General features: G+C 37.6%; 1 protein-coding gene across 11 annotated transcripts in view; it reads left to right on the forward strand.

Annotated features, from left to right (window-relative positions):
• LOC109401225 (uncharacterized protein DDB_G0284459) overlaps positions 1–20,791 on the forward strand; it is a 337,393-nt gene that overhangs the window by 192,724 nt on the left and 123,878 nt on the right. For 8 of the 11 annotated variants that reach the window (XM_062842589.1, XM_062842584.1, XM_062842578.1 and 5 more), the window contains exon 2: positions 9,964–10,937. The exons of the other annotated variants lie outside the window; for them this stretch is intronic. In XM_062842589.1, coding sequence (XP_062698573.1) covers positions 10,526–10,937 — 412 coding nt within the window. In that variant the 5' untranslated portion in view covers positions 9,964–10,525. The remainder of the gene's footprint in view (positions 1–9,963; positions 10,938–20,791) is intronic. 11 annotated transcript variants of the gene reach the window in all.

Here is a 20,791-nt window from a genome sequence, read left to right on the forward strand (position 1 = left end):
AATTCCTGGAACAATTTTTGAAAGTATAGGTACCTGGAGGAATTTCTGGATGAATTCTGGGAGAAAGCTCTAGACAAATTTCTCTTGAGGAATTCCAAGATGAAATCCTAGATAAATTAATCCTTGGAGGAAATCTGGGAGGAATCCTTTGATTTTTTTTAAGAAATCTCTTGAAGAATTCCTAGAGGAAATCTAAGAGAAATTTCTGGAGAAATTCCAGGAGGAATCCCTGAAGAAATTCTCGGAGAAACTCATGAAGGCATTCATGGAGGAATCCTTGAAACAATTCCTGGAAAAATCTCTAGAGAGAATCCTAGGGGAATACCTGGAGGAAGTTCTGGACAAATTCCTGGCGTAATCCCTGGAGTATTTCTTGGAGGAATTCTTGGATGAGACCTTGAAGGAATTCCTGGATAAGCAACCTCTGGAAAAACTTCTGGAGGAATCCTTGGACGAATTTCTTAAGAAATCTCTAGAGGAATTCCGGGAGGAATTTCTGGAGAAATTTCTTTAAAAAAACCCTGAAGAAATTCCAGGAGGATTTCCTGGAGGAATCCTTGCAGGAATTTCTGGTGCAGGGATCTTCTGGAATAAACCCTGGAAAATTTTGAGGAGAAATCCCTGGAGGAATCCCTGCAGCAATTCATGGAGGAATTCCTTGAAGAATCCCTGAAAAATTCATGGAAAAATGTCTGAAGAAATGCTGACATAATTTCTAAAGAATGTCCAGGAGCAATTCCTAGAGAGGCCGGGGCCCGTGGCGTAGTGGCTACACATTTGCTTCGTAAGCAGATGGTCATGGGTTCGAACCCAGCCCCGGCATTTTCGTCAGTTGCTCTTTCCCCCCGAGAGCAGCTGACACTGACCCTCTTCTGAGCCCATGGCTCAAATGAACCCGGATACTTGGACATCGGCGAATGGCAACCCATAATGGACTCTCAATCGGACTGGAAACAGGACAACCAACAGCCACACATCCTCGAGCTCATCATTCTACCATGATAAGGTAGAGAGTGAAAGCAGCGCAACAGAAACCAGTTCGATGTAGTACAATTAGAAATAGAATACATTTAGGCGCTGTACAAAGTGTATGTACAGCTTCCAATTGGAATCGCTCACGCAGTGCCCTAGTGGACAATAGAGCTGTAAATTAGTTAAGTGATTGAAGAATAAAAAAAAAATAAAAAAAAAAAAAAAAAAACTAGCACCACCTAGCGGCAAAATCACCAAAAAAAAAAAAAATTCCTAGAGAAATTCCCAGGGGAAAGCCCTGGAGAAGTTCCTGGGGAAATTCATGGACGAGTTCCTGGGGAAATTCCTAGATTCCTGAAGGAATCCCTGAAGGAGTTCCTGGAGGAAAGTCTAGAGGAATTCTTGAAAGAATTGCTGGATAAATTTCGGGAGGAATCCTAGCGGGATACTGGAAAAATTTTCAGAAATTGGCCTTGAGAAATTCCTGGAGGAATTTATAGAGGAATTTCTGGAGAAATTCCTGGAGAAATCCTAGAAGGAATTCCTAAAGGAATAGCTGATGAAATCCTTGAAGAAATTCCTGGAGAAATCCCTGGAAAAGAATTAGCGAAATTCGTGGTGGAATTCCTGGAGGAGTCCCTGCAGCAATTCCTGGAGGAAAATCTGGAAGAATTCCTTGAGGAATTCCTGAGAAAAATCCAGAAGTTATTCCTAGAGAAAATCCTGGAAGAGTTTCTTAAGGAATCCCTGAAGGCTTTCCAGAAGAAATTCGTGGATGAATTGCTGACAGAACTTATTCCTAGATCAATTCATGGTGAAATTCCTGGAGGAATCCCTGAAGATATTCCTGGGGTAATTTATAGAGGAATTCGTCGAGGAGAGCTTGGAGAAACTACTGGACGAAATCCTGGAGGAATGCCAGTATGAATTCCTGAAGGAATGCCTGTATGAATTCCTGGAGGAATCCCAGGAAGAATTCCTAAAACAAACCCAGGGGAAACTCATAGAAAAACTCCTGGGGACTTCCTGGAGAAATTTCTGGGGGAATCCCTGAAGCAATTCCTGGAGGAATATCTGAATGAATCGCTGAAAAAATTCCTGGCGAATTCCCTGCAAGAGTTCAAGGAGAAATCCCCGAAAGAATGCCTGGATAAATTCCTGGAAGAATGCCTTGGAGAATTTGTGGTAGAAATCTTGGAAGAATCCCTTAAATAATTCTCGAAGAATAATCTTTGGAGGAATTCCTGGCGGAAATCCCAAAGGAATTCCTGTAGCAGTCTGTGGGAAAATCTTTGGAGGAATTTCTTGAAGAATTCCTTGGTAAATTTCTAGGGGAATTCCAGGTTGAATTCTTGGAGGTATCCCTGAAGTAATTCCTGAAGAAATCTTTGGAGGAATTCCCAGGGAAATTCCTAAAGGAATCCCTGGAGAAGTTCCTCTAGGAATCTCTGGAAAAAAACCCTTCGAGGAATCCTTTGAAGAATTCCTTGAATTCCTGGTGGAATTCTCGTAGGAATCCTTGAAGCACTTCCTGGAAGAATCTCTGAAGGAATTCCTGAAGTAATGTCTGGAGGAAGTGCTGAAGGAATGCATGGAGGAAACCTCGGAAGAATTTTTAGAGGAATCCCTGGAGGATATCCTAGAGGAATGCCTGTAAGAATTCCTGAAGGAATCTCCAGAGGAACTCCTGGAGAATTCTCCAAAGAAATTTCTAGAGAAATTTCTGACGAAATTTCTAGATGAATTCCTGAAGGAATTTTTGGAGAAATTCATGCAAAAATTTCCGGATGAATCTACTATGGAATTCGTGGAGGAATACCAGCACCAGGAATAAGTCCTGAAGAAATCGCAGATTGAAATCTTGTTGCGGTTCCTGAAGAAATATCAAGAAAAATTCCTAAAGAAACCCCGGAAGCAATTTCAAGAGGAATGTCTAAGAGAATCTGTGAGAAGTAATTCCTGGAGGATTTTCTTGAAGAATTCAAGGAGGAATTCCTGAAGGCATTCTAAGAAGAGTTCCTGGGGGAATCTTTGGAGGAATTTTCATTTCTTGTACCGACTTTTCGAACCCTCTAAGCAGAATACCCTCTTCGAATGAGTGTAATCAGTTTCGTACCTTTTTATTCCGCCCTATGTTGCTTATCCTTTGACAGATACGCGTATTACAACTACCACTTGTAATCTTCCTCGGTGTCTGTTATCAGTTATGGATAACTGACACTGAGGAAGATTACAAGTGGTAGTCGAAATACGCGTATCTGTCAAAGGATAAGCAACATAGGGCGAAATTGAAAGGTACGAAACTGATTACACTCATTCAATATAACTTGTATCTGTAAGAATCAGAAAAAAAATCCCGAGTGTAGTCCTAGAGATATTCTTGGAGGAATCTCTGGAGGAATTCCTGGAGGAATCACTAGAGGATATCCTAGAGGAATGCCTGTAGGAATTCCCGGAGGAATCTCTAGAGAAACTCATGGAAAAATCTCTAGAAGAATTCCAGGAGGAATTTCTGGACGAATTCGTAGAGGAATCCTAGAAGGAATTCGTGGGGGAAATACTTCAGGAATTCCTGAAGGAATCCCACGAAGAATTTTTGAAGAAATTGCAGATGGAATTCTTTGAAAAGTATTGATGGAATCCTAAGAAGAATTTCTGTAGGAATGCCTAGAAAAAAAATTGAAGGAATCCATGTATGCAATAAATTCTGGACGAATTATTGTAGGAATTTTTAGACGAACTCTCAAAAGAACTCTTTGTACACATATTTCAAGGAATTCCTAGATTAGTTTTTAGATCATCTCTGGTAAAATTTTCTGAAAGGATTCCTGGAAGATATTCCTGCTGAAATACCTCGGATTATTCCAGATTGTATTATTGGAGCAATCTCTGGTGGAGTTCTTGAAGGAATGTATGGAGATATCCCTGAAGAAATCTCCAAAGAAACACTAGTAGAAATACCCAAAAAGGATCTCTGTTGAAGTTTCTTTGAGAATCGCTGGAGTAATTCCTCGAAAAAGTACTGAAACAATTTGTTTCACAACGCGGCGGACTGTTTAATTTTAAAGATTACTGGTTATTTCGGTTTTAACGCGGAAACTCGGTTTTTAACGGTGACGAACTTTTATTGAAAAGTAATTGCGGGGAAATATAGTAACGAGCGACCGACACGGGTAAGGTTCAGTTTTCAACTAACTTGTATTTTGCTCTGCTGTATGGTCAGTGGTGGTCATCTACACACAATGATATTTTTCAGGCACAAATGCTTATCGACATCAATCATGTTCGTATTGGTTATAGCGCCTAACGACCGATAGCACCGTTCTTATGACCGACCATCAGTATGTTTCTAAACACAATTGCTGAAAGACCCTCGAAAGATAACCTAGAAGGAATGTCTGGTAAAACCCCTAGAGAAATACGTGAAAAAATCTCTGTAACAGTTCATGATAGGATTCAGGAAAATTCCTGAAGGAATTCGTCGATGCATCTTTGCAGAAGTATCTGTAAAAAATCGGAAGGAATAGTGGGAGGAATTCCTGAAGCATTTCTTGGAATAAACTCTGAATCAATCACTATCGGAACCCTGCAAGACGCCCATAGAAGAATTCACGAGGGAGAAATTCCTGGAGAAGTCTTTTGTCGAATTCTTGAAAGAATCCCTGGAGATGTTCCTGAAGGAATATAATTTCGGAGGTGTCCTTGAAAGGATTCATAAAGAAACCCCAGGTATTTTGCTAATAGCATGACCTTTGTTTGAATTGAATACTAGTGAAAATTCGTGAATTATGTGCTATTACACTCTACAGCAGCATCCCAACAAACTGTATTGCTGTACAACAGCTGAAGAAACCGCTCTTAAGCTTGATTTTAAAAATGTTGGCTGAATAAGCTATTATTCAGATATCATTGTAACCTGGGATGGATATGATTTACAAACTCCATCTTTTTCCCTACCGGAACTGGTTCCGGCATATCTGGAAAATTTGGCATGTTGTTTTTGAATTTGATGAATAAACATTACAAAATCACCAAGCCTGTTATTTGGTAATACTCTATGATAGGATTGAAGTGGTTCTCTTGGAGAAAAACTTGGTGAAGTTTCTTGTGATTTTCGAGTGAAAAGGTTTGATAATTTTGGATAAAACCTTACCTTTTTTACCTTAGGAAAGTTTATTTCTTGAGATATTTTCTCTGGAACTCTGAATTATTGATAATGCTACATATTGGGCTGGGTCTATTTTTTTCCGCGAAATAGTTTGCAAGTTTCTCGAAGAAGCTGGGTGGAAAATTCTTGACAAATTTGGCCTTGAACTCGGCGGTTTTTAAGAAAATCATGTAGTTGAAAAGTTTTAACTACAACTTTACTCAAGAAATGGGTTTACTCAATGTTGCCTGGATGCAAAGATGCTCATCCAGGTATTGCTTCAGTTACTATGTACAGGGGATGGCCAAAATGTTTGGGATAGGCAACTTTTTTTCTCCCACGAAAAAAATCAACATGCTGTAACTTTTCATAGAGTGCATCAAAAAATCTCAAATTTTGACTGTTTGTCAACCTATTATATGTGCATCATTGGTACAAATTTGGGCTCGATTGATTAATTTTTCGCGAAGTTAGAACCGTTCGGGTAAAACACTATTATTTAGACAACTAATTTTTGAACTGTCATATCTCGGAAACCAGTGAACCGAATTGAATGATTTTTTTAACGTTTATCAACAATATATTGATACTCAATACGACGTTATAAAATGTAATATTTTCTCACGGCGAATTAAGTTATACCGGATTGAAATTTTTACCCATATAGAGAAAAATAAGTCAAATTTACAATACCACACAAAAATTACTAAATGTGTTCTTCCTTCAATCTAAATAGGCTCTAATATATCTGATTAGAGATAACTTGAGAACAGAAGTGGAACATCTTTGGATATCAACAATAAGATTTATTGACATTGATTTAAAAAAATCATATTTTTTCGAGAAAAATCCAAAAAGTGTCAATCCATGATAACTTTTTTCAACGTTTAAAAAGTATCTATGTTTTAATAGTTTGTAAAGCATTTACATATTGTTAGTGTACGTTCAAAATTTAATTCAATTCGGTTCACTGGTTTCCGAGATATGACACCTCAAAAATGAGTTGTCTGAAAAATAGTGTTTTACGCGAACGGTTCTAAATTTGCGAAATATTAATCAATCGAGCTCAAATTTGTACCAATGATGCACACATAATAGGTTGACAAGCAGTCAAAATTTGAGATTTTTTTATGCGTTCTATGAAAAGTTATAGCTTGTTGAACTTTTTTGTGAGAGAAAAAAAGTTGCCTATCGCAAACATTTTGGCCATCCCCTATATTTCCGAAGAGTCAATTTTCTCTTTGGAAATCTTGCAAAAATTTCTTCCGTCAATACGGTTCTGTTAACTATGCCTAGAATGTTCCCCGAAAATCTATCAGATATTCATTCGGGATTTCAAGCTACCAAAAACACGTATCGAGATAGAGAGATATCGAGATAAGGAGATATCGACATGTAGAGAGGAAAAATGTATGCAGATTGAAGGGATCGATTAAACCATTCGACTGTAACTTCATTGTTTAAATCATTGGTTTCTATAAAAAAATCTCCTTTAAATTATTTCTTCTGGGATTTTTCTTGGTAAATCCTCTAGAGAAACGTATAAATAGATTCCCTCAAAACGTTTCTGCCAAATGTTTCAAACATTTTCTTCAAAGATACACCCAGAGCAATTTTTACAGAATTTTCATGAAATTCCACTAGAAATTTTGAAAATTCTTCTTTAAATTTGTTTTGAGATTCTTTAAGTGATGGATTCTTCGAGGATGTTCCAATAATCCAAAAGAGTGTGCTCTTTTCATTCTCCTGAGAATCTTCCTATAGTCTCTTAAAAGAACTTAAAAGATCCATGAAAAAATCCATCCTTAAAAGATCCTTTACTAATATCTTATGGGATTAATCTAAGAAATCCTCTAGAAATTTCTCCAGAAATGGCTACTGAAATTCTTGCATGAATTCTTGCAGCAAAATTATCGTATCTTGAAATACCTTACGCTATGTTGCGTCATCTTACTGGCTAAACGTCGACAGACCATGTTTCTCCCTAGACAACCAATTTGCACGTATGTATAATGAAGTTCATGTTATACGTACTTCTATGCGGAAAAGTTACATCGCGTAAAATGCAGTATACGTGCCTTTTGCGTACAAATGTGGAGGCGCTGTACGTGCATTGATGGAAAAATAATAACGCTATATGAATTGAAGCGATATTTTATGCGATGCACGGTGTGCACTATTGCGACGTAATATAGCATCTTATGCGACTTTATAATATTCGAAAAAAAAAACAATTCTTGTCACCTCAGCGGCTAAAATATAAACGACTCATAGAAAAGTGATCATTTTCCATACCAAAATCGAAAATTGCCAATAAAGAAGTTAGGGTGGGAGCAATAACAAACTATAAAATTTCCATAAACAAATCAAAAAGTGCATAAATAAATCAAAATTTCCCATAAATAATTGATTTTCAAGCAATAAAAAATGTCGGAATTTCCACAAATAATTCAAAAATTGCAATAAATAACTACATTTTTTTCCACCAAAAAAGTTTAAACTTTCCATAAATAAATCTGATTTTTCCATAAATAATTTAAAAATTCCCAATTGAAAAACATCAAAAAAGCAATTGAACATTTAGCAATAAATACGAAACAATGAGTAAAGTAACAGAATTGACCAAGCCATGCGGCGAAGCCGCGTAGAGGATTGAGGAACTGAGGCGGCAGAAGGCCGCCGAAGTTTCCGAAATTCGAGGCGCCGTAACTGCGTCGATTCGGATCTAGGCAATCCACAGATCCAAGAATTTGCCCGGTAGAATGCGAACAGAGATGTTATTCCTTTTTAAAGTCCGACGAGCGTTAGCGAGTTCGGACAGCAAGCGATTGTCTGTTAAATTGCACACATAGTTTCAGTCTTTTTATCATAATAATTCTGTGATGTAGTATGTTCGAAATTTTTTGTTGGAAAATATATAGTTTTTTATTGCAATTGTAGATTTATTTGTGGAAATTCTGGCATTTTTTATTGCTCGAAAATCAATTATTTATGGGAAGTTTTGATTTATTTATGCGCTTTTTGATTTGTTTATGGAACTTTTATAGATTACTATTGCTTCCACCCCTATTTATTTATTGGCAATTTTCGAATTATTTATGGAAACTTTATAATTTATTATGGGGCGTTTAATTGGCTGCCTCACCTCAGCATCGAACTAATAGCCTTTGGATTATCAAGCCACACTTCACACTTAACACCAAACACTACTTATGAAACACACTGGCTAATTGTCATGACATTCTAACTCACCTCAGTGTATGTTGAAATGCACTTGGTTTCCCTGCGTTGTACGTGTTCGGTAGGCTATTCGGAGCTCAAAATGATGAAGCGTGATTTCCCGCACAGTTATCACTACCTCTCTCTTGCTAGCACAATCCATTGTTAATTATCAGGTCAACAAAACAAAAATGATGACTTTGTAACTTGTTTTGTCACCATAATGATGACTTCTCACTTTCTTGTAGCTTTTTGATACTCCAAGAGCATCTCTTTCAGTGTTATCACGTATTACATCGCTATATGCCAACGTTAACGATTCTAGCTTATGCGAGATTGTATGCACATTTTAGAGAGTTTATTTTTACTTTTACGCGATTCAGTTTGTACACCAATGCGAGATAAAGTAACATCATTAGAAAAGTACCAAGTGAAGTCGTATAACCATCGCAGTACGCAATTATGCGAGTTCAACTGACACTTTGCGAGTTTGCTCGAACGCTTTTGCGACTGAGCAAAGTTCATCGCAATAAAACATCAGAATATCGTCTACTACGATGTAGTCATACATGATAAAAGTTAATTTGCACTCTTATCCCGAGCAGGACAAAATAGCTGAGGAATGCCTAACGCAGGTATGGAAAACCGAATACCTACAACCTGAATGAGGTATTAAGAAACCCTACATAAGAGGTTAAATACCTAAAATAATAACTGGTGTGTATTCTGTGCATAAGCCGTGAGTAATGACATCAGGTATTGCAATACCTCAATAATAATCGACGATTTTTCCATACAAATAGCGATTTTTCCATACTTGAATAATACGTGAAGCAGTCCTCAACACCAAACCAATAACTCGTTGAGGTAGGTTATCAATACTTGCGAAATACCAAAATAAGTTATTTTCCATACCTGGATAACCGACTAATACCTTGTCCTGGTATGATACCTTACTTTGGTATGCTCCAGTTATGTGTCAGTTATTCATTCCTGCTCGGGATATGATTTTACCTGATACATCGCAATAAGTTCAAAAAATAACATCATATGCGATGAAAATGGTCCCTCAGCCGTACCTACATATATGCGATAGTGACTTGAAATAATACTTTATACGATCAACAACGTGCATCCTTTTGCGATTCCTGGTTGTCTGGGTCAGCTTAGTGTTTTATGAACTTATACGCAGTTACTAACAGAAAGCATTCTCTATTCATTGTCTATTTGCATTCACTCTACAGAGTTCAATTGTTGGTTTCCAAAAGTTTTTCTCCTCAAACACCACATAACTAATTGTTATTGTATAAAACCCGGGCCACATAACTGTCGTGGATTTTTGATCGAACAGCAAACTAGCATAGTGAAAGTTCCCCAATTTGTAAGCGCCAATAACCAGCCAACGTTATACCAAGGCCGTTCACGCGAAATTACCATCCCAACCCACCAAACCGCACGAACCGAAACCAAAAAAAAAAAGTCAATGACCACCGTGGGCACGCATCAACCTTCGCCAAAATCAACAAACCGTCTGGAAAAGTGAATTAAATAAAGCTCTGACAATTCGATTTTCGTTAACCATGATTACGCCCGGCATCGCATCGATCGGTGTAACTCTTAATTAGGTCATCTCTACCGCGCTTCGCGCTTCCATAAGCTTTTGGGCTCAATTAAAACGAAACAACACAATATAATGTGATCAAGTGAGTGCAGTGCCCGATCCGATCCGATCGATCAACGCGACGAAAACGACGACGACAACAACAACGACAACGACGACGGCGACGCTAGTCAACCGCGCCTATTCAATCGAATCCCGCGACCAAACCTCCTTGATCGCAGATCCGCGTCGTGCCTGCAAGCACACATTGCCGGCCACGCTTCTGGTCAGATCTTGCGCCAGCCAGCGCGAAGAAAAGTGAAATGAAAAAAGTGATCGAAATCAAGCGCGCCTCAAGCCGAAATTATAATTAGGCAACAAATTAATAAAGAAAGGCAGAAGAAAAAAAATCCAATCAAAAAAATCCAAATTGCAAATTGTGTGATCGCGATTCGCGGTTGGTGGGCTGCTGCCTGCTGTGGCTGTCTGCTGTGGTGAGTGGCAAATTTGCCGAAGAGAAGTGATTTGATTCAGTGTGCGCGGGCAATCAGTCGGCGGCGAAGCCAGCCCAGTCAGTGCGCCACATAATGTGGAATAAATTGTTCAAAAGCAAATCCAAATCGTCGAAAAATCTCTCCGCTGCCGGTGGTGGTAGCAGTGGCAATGGATCTACCTCGACGAAAACGACGGCGACGACGGTGGCGTCACCGCCGCTGGATTTGGTACCGATCTACAACTACGAAACGGATATCGACGTTCGACGGAACAACGGCCAGGATTGCCAAGGTGGAAACAGGGACTCGATCGGGGTCCAGATGTGTGGTATTCCGATGCGGAAGTCCAAGTTTTCCAATGCGTTCAAAAGTCTCAGTTTACGGCGGGGTGGTAGCAAACATCAATTGAAGCTGTATGCCGGAGCGGTGGACGTTCCTGTTGGGGAAGACGAGATCGAGATTAGTAAGGCCAACAAGAGGGCTTCACTTAGGCCGTCTAAATCAGGTATGTTGAAATTTTACTTTTGTACTATCTTGTTTCATCTATAGATTTTTTTTTAATTTCTCTATCCGAGAATGTGTGTTTCATTTCAATATCCTGTAGAGAAACTAGGTATGCAAAACAAATCTTGAAATTTCTTATTCTTCTATTAGTCATCACACTGGTGACAGCATTAAGCGAGTCGCACAAATTCGTAGGTGGTACAGTCCTAGTCCGCTGTTATGAGGGTTGCCTCCTTCCCGTTCGAACCATAGCACAAAGGTTTGGGACTAATCTCTGACTCTTAAACAAAACTAACGCAATCCTCCAATGATCGAGAACTGTCCAGGCCACGTCCTTGCGGCTGCTGAGGGATGGGAAAAGGTGGTTAGTCTTGGACACCTATGAAAAATGTAGACAACTCTACGATCTCTCAGGCCTAGGTATCACAGGAATTTGAGTGTTGTTAGTGGAAGGGTATTTCTCCAAAGGATATGTTTAGTAAACGTTCAGGCGCACAAAATATAATTTGGTTGTGTTGAGACAGCTGCCTCATCTGGTTTGTTTTTCCATCTTGATTGCTCCAGGATCAACCTGCTAGGGGTCTCTTTTCGACTGATGTGAGAGATTTTAGCTACTCTTATCGGCTCTGAAGTTTTGGGGAATCAAAACGACTGTTTTAGATTTGTCCCGACGTTTCGTCTTCTTCAGTCTTCTTCACAGTTCTGATTCCCCAAGACTGCAGCGCCGATAAGAGTAGCTATAACCTGCTAGGTATATTAAAACATATTCCTATCCCGTACATTAATTTCTGGGATGCTACGCAGGTACAGATACACTACAGTCAGTAATTGCATTGTCCAAAATGTGTTTGATTTCTCTGGAAGATCAAAAAGTTGGCATACCTTGGTGCATTCAAAAAATTTAAGAGTTTGCATTGCCTCGTGATCCCGAGCACATATAATGCAAATGTTTTCAGCGAGGTTGCTCCCCAGCTAAAAAAAACTCGTATATGATGTTGAATAGGATGACAAAGTGGAATCCTTAAAGAAATTCCAAAAGAATTTTTTGCAGTAATCCTTAAGCAAGTATTCGATGAATTCTAGAATATTGTTTAGGAATTGTTGGAGGGATTTCATGGAAGAAACCTTCAAAAAAATTAGAATAAATTTCTGGAAAAATCTTGAATTTTGTATGAAATTCTTGATACAATTTTTGGATGAATTCCTGAAAAAAAAATCATTGGAGAAATTTCTGATGTAATCTTTGATTCCGAATCCGAAAGTTCTTGTAGGAAGGAGTACAGGAGTCCTTTAAGAATTTCCAGAAAAAATCAAAAAAAAAATCTCGAAAAAAATGTTTGTCAGAAGAAAGCCTTAGAGGGAATCCTTGGAAGAGTTCCTGTAAGAATACTTGAGGAATTACTGGAACAGTCCTTGGAGGAATTTTTAAAATCATCTTTGAAAGAGCTGTTTTAACCCTTTGGAGACGGTATTTTCGCCTTTCTTGATGCAACCTCGCTGATCTAGAACACGTTTTTTATAGGTCGGCTTTCACGGCTGGGCTAATGTGACCAATCCGTCTCCAAAGGGTTAAAACTTTTTGGAGAAGCTCTCGGAGTATCCCTAGAAGGAATCCGGAATAAAACTTTGAAGGTGTTCTAGAAGAATGCATTGGATGAATTTCTGAAGGAAATTTCGGAAGAATAAGTGAAAATAATCTTGAAAAAAAAAATCTGAACCAGACCTTTGATCTTTGACCTTTGCAGGCTTTGAGAAATTATCAAAGGAAGCTTAGTACAAATTTTCGAAATAGTGGTTAAAATAATCCCTAAGAGAATCCTCAAAAGATTTACAGACGAATCATTGGAGGAATGTTCATAAGGCTTCTTCAAGCAATTTTTGAATAAAATTTTGAAGTAATTCCTAAAGGGATTATTTGGTGAAATTCCTGAAGTAGTCCTTGGAGAAGAAATTGTTATAAAATTCCTGAAAGAATAATAGTACAAATTCCAGAATGTGTCTTTGAAATAATTCTCGAAAACAATCGTACAAGATTTCCTGAAGGAACCGTTGCACGAATTCTTGAAACTAGCTTCAGAGGTATTTCCTAAAGAAAAAAGAATTTCTGCTACAATCTGCGAAGGAATTTTAGAAGAAATATTCGGAGTCATTCCTTTTGAAATCTTTGGAAAAGGTTTTCAAATAATCCATGAAGCTATTCCTCAAGATCCTTGTTTGAATTCCTAAAGGCATACATGGAGTAAAAGATTTTTTGGAAGAATTCCTGAAGGGTTTCGTGAAGGAATTCCTTGAGGTAATCCTTGGAGACACAAATAACGTGACAAATGGACCCGACCTGTGCCCCACGTTGGGCGCCATTTTTACGAAAAATAATGAAGCACTACAAATGCACATTAAAATATAACATCTTGTAGTGGAACATTACAAATGCGTAATAAATTAGGACAACACATTTGGAGATGTACAACACAGAACATAAATTTTGCCCTGTTACCCTAGTGGATAACAATTTCCGATGTCAGGTTGATGAGATTTCATTAATGTTGTTGGTCCATCAGTCAATCCTGTAATCGTATTTTTTCTGGCAGGTTGCCTTTTGCTGGCAGCATTAGTTGCTTTCATAGCTTGAGTTTTGTCTAGAAATTTCTAATCCTAAGGGAGCATGCCGATTCGGGTTTCATCACTAGAGTTCTATAACTTGAAGTTTGTGCCAGGGAATGTTTACTCCTCTAGTACTTAATCGCGGCCCGAAATAGCCTGAATGTTGGCAATCGAAATAGGATTGCAGGCCTCCATTATGCCAGCAGAGCCCTATAAATGTGCATTAATACTATTGAACTTCTGAAAAAATCTTTTGAGAAATTTCTGTACACTGATAGATGGCTTGTAGTTGAAATTACTATTCTGAGGGTCAAGTTAAATGCACAACGCCACTAAATTTGTGCAGACTGAATTTCGTTTCAACTCAACAGATTAATGTTTTCAATTTTACCATGGACCCGATTTACAATTAAAAAAAGTTTCTGTTGACAACCGGATTCAAACCAAGAACCTTGAGATCACCAGGCTCGCACGCTACTACTCCGCTATCGAACCGGTTGATGTGAGACAAAAAAAGCGCACACAAGAAGCGATGGTGGGTCGATGATCATGTTTTGCCATGGTAAATTTGAGAAAACATTTTCATGCTCGTCATTACTGCAAGCCGATTTTCAGTGTAGGAATAAATAGAAAAATTCTTAAATTGATTTTTGAAGTATTTCCCGTAAGATTTCTCAAAGAAATCCTCTAGAATGCTTGAAGGAATTTCGGAAACAATCTTTGGTAATTTTTTTATGCTTAGAGAAATTACTTTAAGTATCTTTTGTGAAATTTTAAGTATCTTTTGTGAAGGAATTTCCAGATTTTTTTAAAGAAATTTCAGAAGAAATTCTTTGCGGAATTTCTGCAGAGAATTTAAAAAAAAATCTGAGGGAACCCTTGAAGGAATTATTCCTTGGATTTTTGTTTTTGAAGAACCTCTTGGATGAACACTTGATTGAACACTTGGATTGAATATGTATATTCCTAGAAGAAATCGCTTAGAAAAATTATTGAAGATATTCTTAAAGGAATAGTTGCAAATTTACCTGATAGAATCATGGAAGGAATTTACGAGAGAATCTTTGAAAGAACTACTGATGAGTTGGAGGAATTTCTTAAGGACTCCTTGGAGAAATCCCTGAAGCAATCCTAAAGGAATCTTGGAGCAAAGTTATGTTGTATTCCTTGACGGAATTACTAGGAAAATATCCTAAAAGATGTATTTGAAAGATTAGAGGAGTTCTTGTAAGAATATCCAAGGATTCTTGTAGGAATCCCTGAATAAAATCCCGAATGAAAGCATGGAGCAATTTGTAAAGGAATCATTGGAGGCTTCTATAAGGCATCCTTGGCATAATTTTCGATAATATCCTTAAGAACATTCCTGAAGGAACTTCCGAAGCAATTTTTAGAGAATTTCCTGTACTACCTTGTGCAGCAAAGTTGTCCCATGTTAATATTATTCTAATACAACACTAGCTGTCCCGGCAAACTTTGTCTTGCCAAGCTGTGGTTGTTTGACAACTGTTGAGGTCATTGCAGCAACGCACTCTAGATTGATTTAATTTTGATCACGCTGAATTTGTTCCCGACTCATAAAAATTCAGCACTTTATCATTTTTATACTATTCTAGCGAATTTTCGTAACTTTTTGTACATATAAACACAGCCGCCACGAATACGAATTGCACGAATTGCAAGACTCATGCTGATCGGTGCACCCGTTCTTGAGTTTTGTTGCCTCAAAGGAACTTCAAACTCATTTTTATATATAAAGATAGGACAATTACGTTACGACAATGTAGGACCAATTGGAGGCATTCCTGAAGGAATTCTTGGAGTATTTCTTAAAAAAAAACTTTTAGGACTAGGCTGTTCGAAAAGACAAGATGCTCAACTCTAAATCGAAAAATGTACATTTGAATATTTTTTGTAGACCATTTCGATTTTCTAAAAAAAAAATCATTTAGGGGTTCCGCCAGATCGATTTAAAAAAAATCGATTTTTCATAAAAAATCTCAAGATCAATTCTCAAACATTTGAAATATCTTGTCTGGGAGCCGAGTCAAGAAATAGTCTAAACACAAAAAAAGTTTGCGGTCAATATTGCGGACAATATTTAAAAAAAAAACAATACCCTTCAAGAATATGCAGTGACTCACTGGAAAATATAAATACGTTCAAAAAAATTAATAGTAAAAGAAATATTACAAAATAACATTCAAAATAATGTTTTTTAAAAAAATTACCATCCAAGCGGAATCTCAAAGTCTCATTTTTTTAGTGACGCCTCGTAGCCGTGCGGTTAGGGTCATCAAACTTCTAATCGCACCATGTTATGGGGTGAGGGTTCAATTCCCGCTCCGGGCGATGAAACATTTTATGAGAATAGTTTCTTCTCCGTATCCACTGGTGCATGTTCCGTCTAGTGTCAATTTTTCATTCAGTCTGTGCACACAGCCTTTGGCTGAAGATGAGGTCCGCGTCTTAAAAATCTTAATTTTCGGGAAAATAAGTTAGTTTAGTAAGCAGAAGAAGGGAAAGCAAACAAAAAGGAAATTATAGTAAAGTCTCTCGGGCTCCTTCTCAACCTTTACACCCATTGGGAATAATATCCTTTTTTCTGAATGGTTGGATATCTTGGTAACCCTAGCTCCATTCAACAGTATCTTGCATATTTTATTACTAGTTTAATTAAAAACTGATAAAATCAAACAATTTCAGGCCATGATCCACGAACCTATGCTTCCAAAATGTTTCCATAAACAAATTTTGCATCTCATCCAACAACAAAAAATGTAAATCCGATTTCGAAAGGTCCAGAGTCTCGCAAATTCCTGTTTGTTTGGCATTTAATCGCTGCATCGAAGCGTTGTATAAATTAATTAAGGCACCTTCTTATCTATACACAGTTTACACGAAGAAAAAATTCTTTGAGAAATCCACGCAGTTCTCCGCCGCGTATGTTAATTCCAGTGATGTATCTGCTCTCAATATGATAATTAGCTCCACTGGCTGTAGAACGTGAGCCAACCATTAATTTTCCCATATCGCTAATCAGCGTTTTCAGTTAGCGGAGCACCTTCTTAGCTGTGCCAGTGCAAAAACAAAACAACCTCAGTCGAGCGAGCAAAATGCTAGCTTGTCTTACATCGCACTGGACGAAGTGAATCTTCGCAAACTGCTTTTTGCATTAAATGCTCCAATTCGTGCCTCCTCAAAAACACCGATCTGATCGGTACTTTCCTATACAATTGAGCCATTATCCCTTCTTGAACTCTCATCGTCCGAACCCGAACACATGGGACCGTTATTTGAATCGTCTTTACCTGAGCGAGCCGCACCCAATCATCCTACCATTTGTTGGTCCGTACTGGTAAAACCTACTTGAGCTACTCGAACACAAAAAAAGTTTGCAATCATCTTCGTACTCTATTTAATCAGCTCGGACATGACGTCTGGCTGGGGCTCGACTCCGCCCATCGGCTGTTCAATAATTCGGATGGGCGAGCTACTTACCTGGATAAGGTATAGGTCTCACGGTTGATAACAGTCCATCATTCCATATTGTGAACCACGCATATTCACCAGGCAGGTGAATGCAGCTATTGGTTTAATTGATCAAAATAATTTAGTATGAAATGTATTTGGAGAAATTTAACATTGAACGTTTTAAACAATTAGGTATATATTTCTGCAAAAACTTAGCGATGAGGGTTAGACATCAACCAACGATTTAAAGACGATAATCGTCGACGATTGCCACATTTGGCATACATATGGAAGCGTTATCAAGAAACGAATAATAAACGAAGCGGTTTGGTATTTGAATTTCGGATTTGGTAGATCATTGGAAATGGGTATTTTTGCACTTTGTGCGTTGAATAATAATCAGCAGAACAGTCTGCTATCATTTTAGACGTCTTCGTGTTCAATATGCGATTTGATACGTCGGGATCGTTTACAGTCCATACATAATTCAATGAAAACTTGGACAAACTAAACTGATACATTTTCTATTTTTAATACTTTTTTGATCTATTAACTAGATAAAAAAATGTATCGAAAATGGATTTTTTACCAGTTTACGCAATGTTTAAATTTTTTTTATAAGAAATGAATGTAGGGTATCGCGCCACTTGGGCGGTGGCTTCTATATTCGTCTGTTTTCCACTATAACTCAGTCAATTTTGAACCAATTGACTTGAAATGTTGTACACGGGTAGAAACTATACCTATCTCACCACATTCCAAAAGTTGTGTCAATTGGTTCAAATTTGACTGAGTTATAGTGGAAAACAGACGAATATAGAAGCCACCGCCCAAGTAGCGCGATTCCCTACCTAACCTTTATTCCAAGATATCACCGTATCTCATTACACATATTTTTTATATTTTTTTTTTTTTAATATCTGGTTATTCACATAGTTGTGTGGTGGATGTGCCGCATCGATATCGGCAAACAGACGATTATTCTAGCGCAGCGTTTCTCAAATTATGGGTCGCGACCCACTGGTCCCTTAGAGAATTCATTTCTGGAAGAGTTATTTCTAGAATTTCGGTTTCTCCTTAATTATTTTCAAAATTTTGTATTATAAATCTTGTGTGGAGTATATTGAATATTGAAACTACTGTTCTTGAATCGATTCCGACACTGGAAGTTTTAGGCACAGAGAAGCAGACTTTACACTCCTCTCGCTTTCCATCGAATACCTCTTTAACGGTTGATTCAAATATTCGGTAGTTGGTCAATTGACCACTCGCGGCGTTGGTATTGTTTTTGCTCCTGTTTGACGTTTCCTCACTACCGCCACCTAGTGGTAGTCCAGCCAACTATAGTACGATTCTGTAAAAATATAGTTCAAGTTGTTGCTTGCGTTAGCATTTTGTGTAAGACTTACACGCCAGTTTCAGCAGTTAAAATATCAAAAATAAGAAATACCAACAATCAGCAAAACATTACCAAACTTCGACAAGAAACCTTCTCTTCAACGAACTTCAGTAAAGTCAAACTTCTGTAAAATTCCAATGTAAGTCGATCATCTGAACTTAAACGGAACAACTGAAAAGTGATTTCAATAAAAATGGAAATAAAATAAGTGTGAATGATGAATATTTATAAACATTTCAAGAGGACTCATCTGGCCATTTAGCAGTACTATAATTCTAAAAACTACTTGATGTTCACTCACTCGCTGTGAATATCTGTAGCATTTTCAACCGAGATTTAATTTTAAAGTACCGCAAAAGCATAAAATTACTAGTATATATTCAAAGCCAGACTGTTTAAATATATTAGAAAATTGAAATATTATCTCAAATTTTTAAGACTTAGAGTTAACTGATGCTGTGAACTTGGGTACCCTAACCTTTCTTAGACTTTTGCAAAAACTATATTAGCACTATAAATAAACCAAACATTTTTTTTTGTAAGATTGAGGGCTACGTAACGTAAGTTTATCACAACCTATGAAAGTGATGAAATGTATTTGTTTGAAAAGGCAATCCAAATTTGCAAGAAAAAAAAACATATTTTTTTAATTTTTGTGCTGGTGGGTCGCCAAATGCTTTGAAAATCAAAAGTGGGCCGCAAGCTGAAAAAGTTTGAGAACCCTTGTTCTAGCGGTTCCCATGCTGCAGTATTGCTGTTAACACTCCTAGTCGAACATAAAGTCTGTATCCACAATAATCGGGACACAGAAGTGCGGCTGCAGCTCTGTAATGAATCGGTGAAATTGGCCAAATAATTGACTGAGAACTCTTTGGTGTATGTTTATTATTTGTGCCAAATTTCAAAAAAATCGATGCATTACTTTTAACTGTGGATGTAAAACAAACAGACGTGGTTTTAATTTTGTACAATCATGACCAATTTTCATTCGCATAATAGATGGTTCTTTTACGCTACAGTTCAAAGTTCTATGATGATAATTATGAATTTTCGTTAGCAGTTATGCTGCCGTTCTACGCATGATTGTCCCATGTCATATGGGATTCCCATATAACATGGGACAATCGGGCGCAAAACGGCAGAATGATACTTATACATACACTTTCTTGCAAAGTTTCATCAACTTTGAGAAATTGGCATGAACGCTACTGCTGTTGATAAGGGTGGATGTTTGTGAAATTTATTCGTGTTTTTCATGTGCGATGTTTGCCTATCCATAACTGTTGAATTTATCTGCCAATTTTCATGAAATTTTTACAGAAGGTAGATGATCATGTGTATATTTTGCCTGCAAAATTTTATGATCTATCTATCTATCTATCTATCTATCTATATATATAAAAATGAGTTTGAAGTCCCTTTGAGGCAACAAAACTTACGAACGGGTGAACCGATCAGGATGACTTATGCAGGGTTTGATTCGTATTCATGGTGGCTGTGTTTATATGTACGAAAAGTTCCGAAAATTTACTAGAAAAGTAAGAAAATTAATAAAGAACTGTTTTTTCATGACCTGGGAAGAAAATCAACACGATGGAAGTGAAACCAATCTAGAGTGCGGTGACGTTATGAGCTCTACACTGCCGTGATTCTGCAAAGTGACGTAAGCGACATTGAGAGTTTTGGCCCATTTTTTGGTTATTATCCATAAAACTCTTGCTCATCTTCTAAGTTTCTTTCCACAGATGATAGATAACGACTAGATCTTGCATTCTAATACAGCAGGAATACCATAGTGTTATTTTTACACCAGATATTAAATATAATATACCACAAAATATCGAAATTTTGATTGGCGCTTACATCACTTTGCAGAATTACGGCAGTACAGTTGTCAAACCACTACAGTTTGGCAAGGCAACGTTTGCCGGGACAGCTAGTTATTGATAAATGATCGACTGTATGGTTTAGTTACTGGATTTAGGCTACGCAGTCTTTATTTAATTAACGACGTTCTATATTTTCCCAACGTTACGACACTTGGTCTGTGTCTCCCTCAGGGGGTACTAGAATTTTTAATTTAATAGTTATTTGAATTAATTGTGCGTTGGAATGTTCAGTTTTGTGACTTACAATATTTGTGACAACCCAATGCAACCTCCATCGATGACAATGCACACCAAATAGCTGTGTAACTATAGTTGCTTTCTCGGGTGTCTACGTAACGCATACCCGAGAAGGTAACAATAATGAGCATTATACGTCATATAAACTTCATTTTAGTTCTGTACACAGAATGCACAAAACCTGTAAAATTTTGACGGATGGAATGTAACAAAAGGACCCCGTCATACAAGCTGAGAAATAAATTATAAAACAAA

Source organism: Aedes albopictus, chromosome 3 (assembly GCF_035046485.1).
Source record: "Aedes albopictus strain Foshan chromosome 3, AalbF5, whole genome shotgun sequence".
Taxonomy (NCBI): domain Eukaryota; kingdom Metazoa; phylum Arthropoda; class Insecta; order Diptera; family Culicidae; genus Aedes; species Aedes albopictus.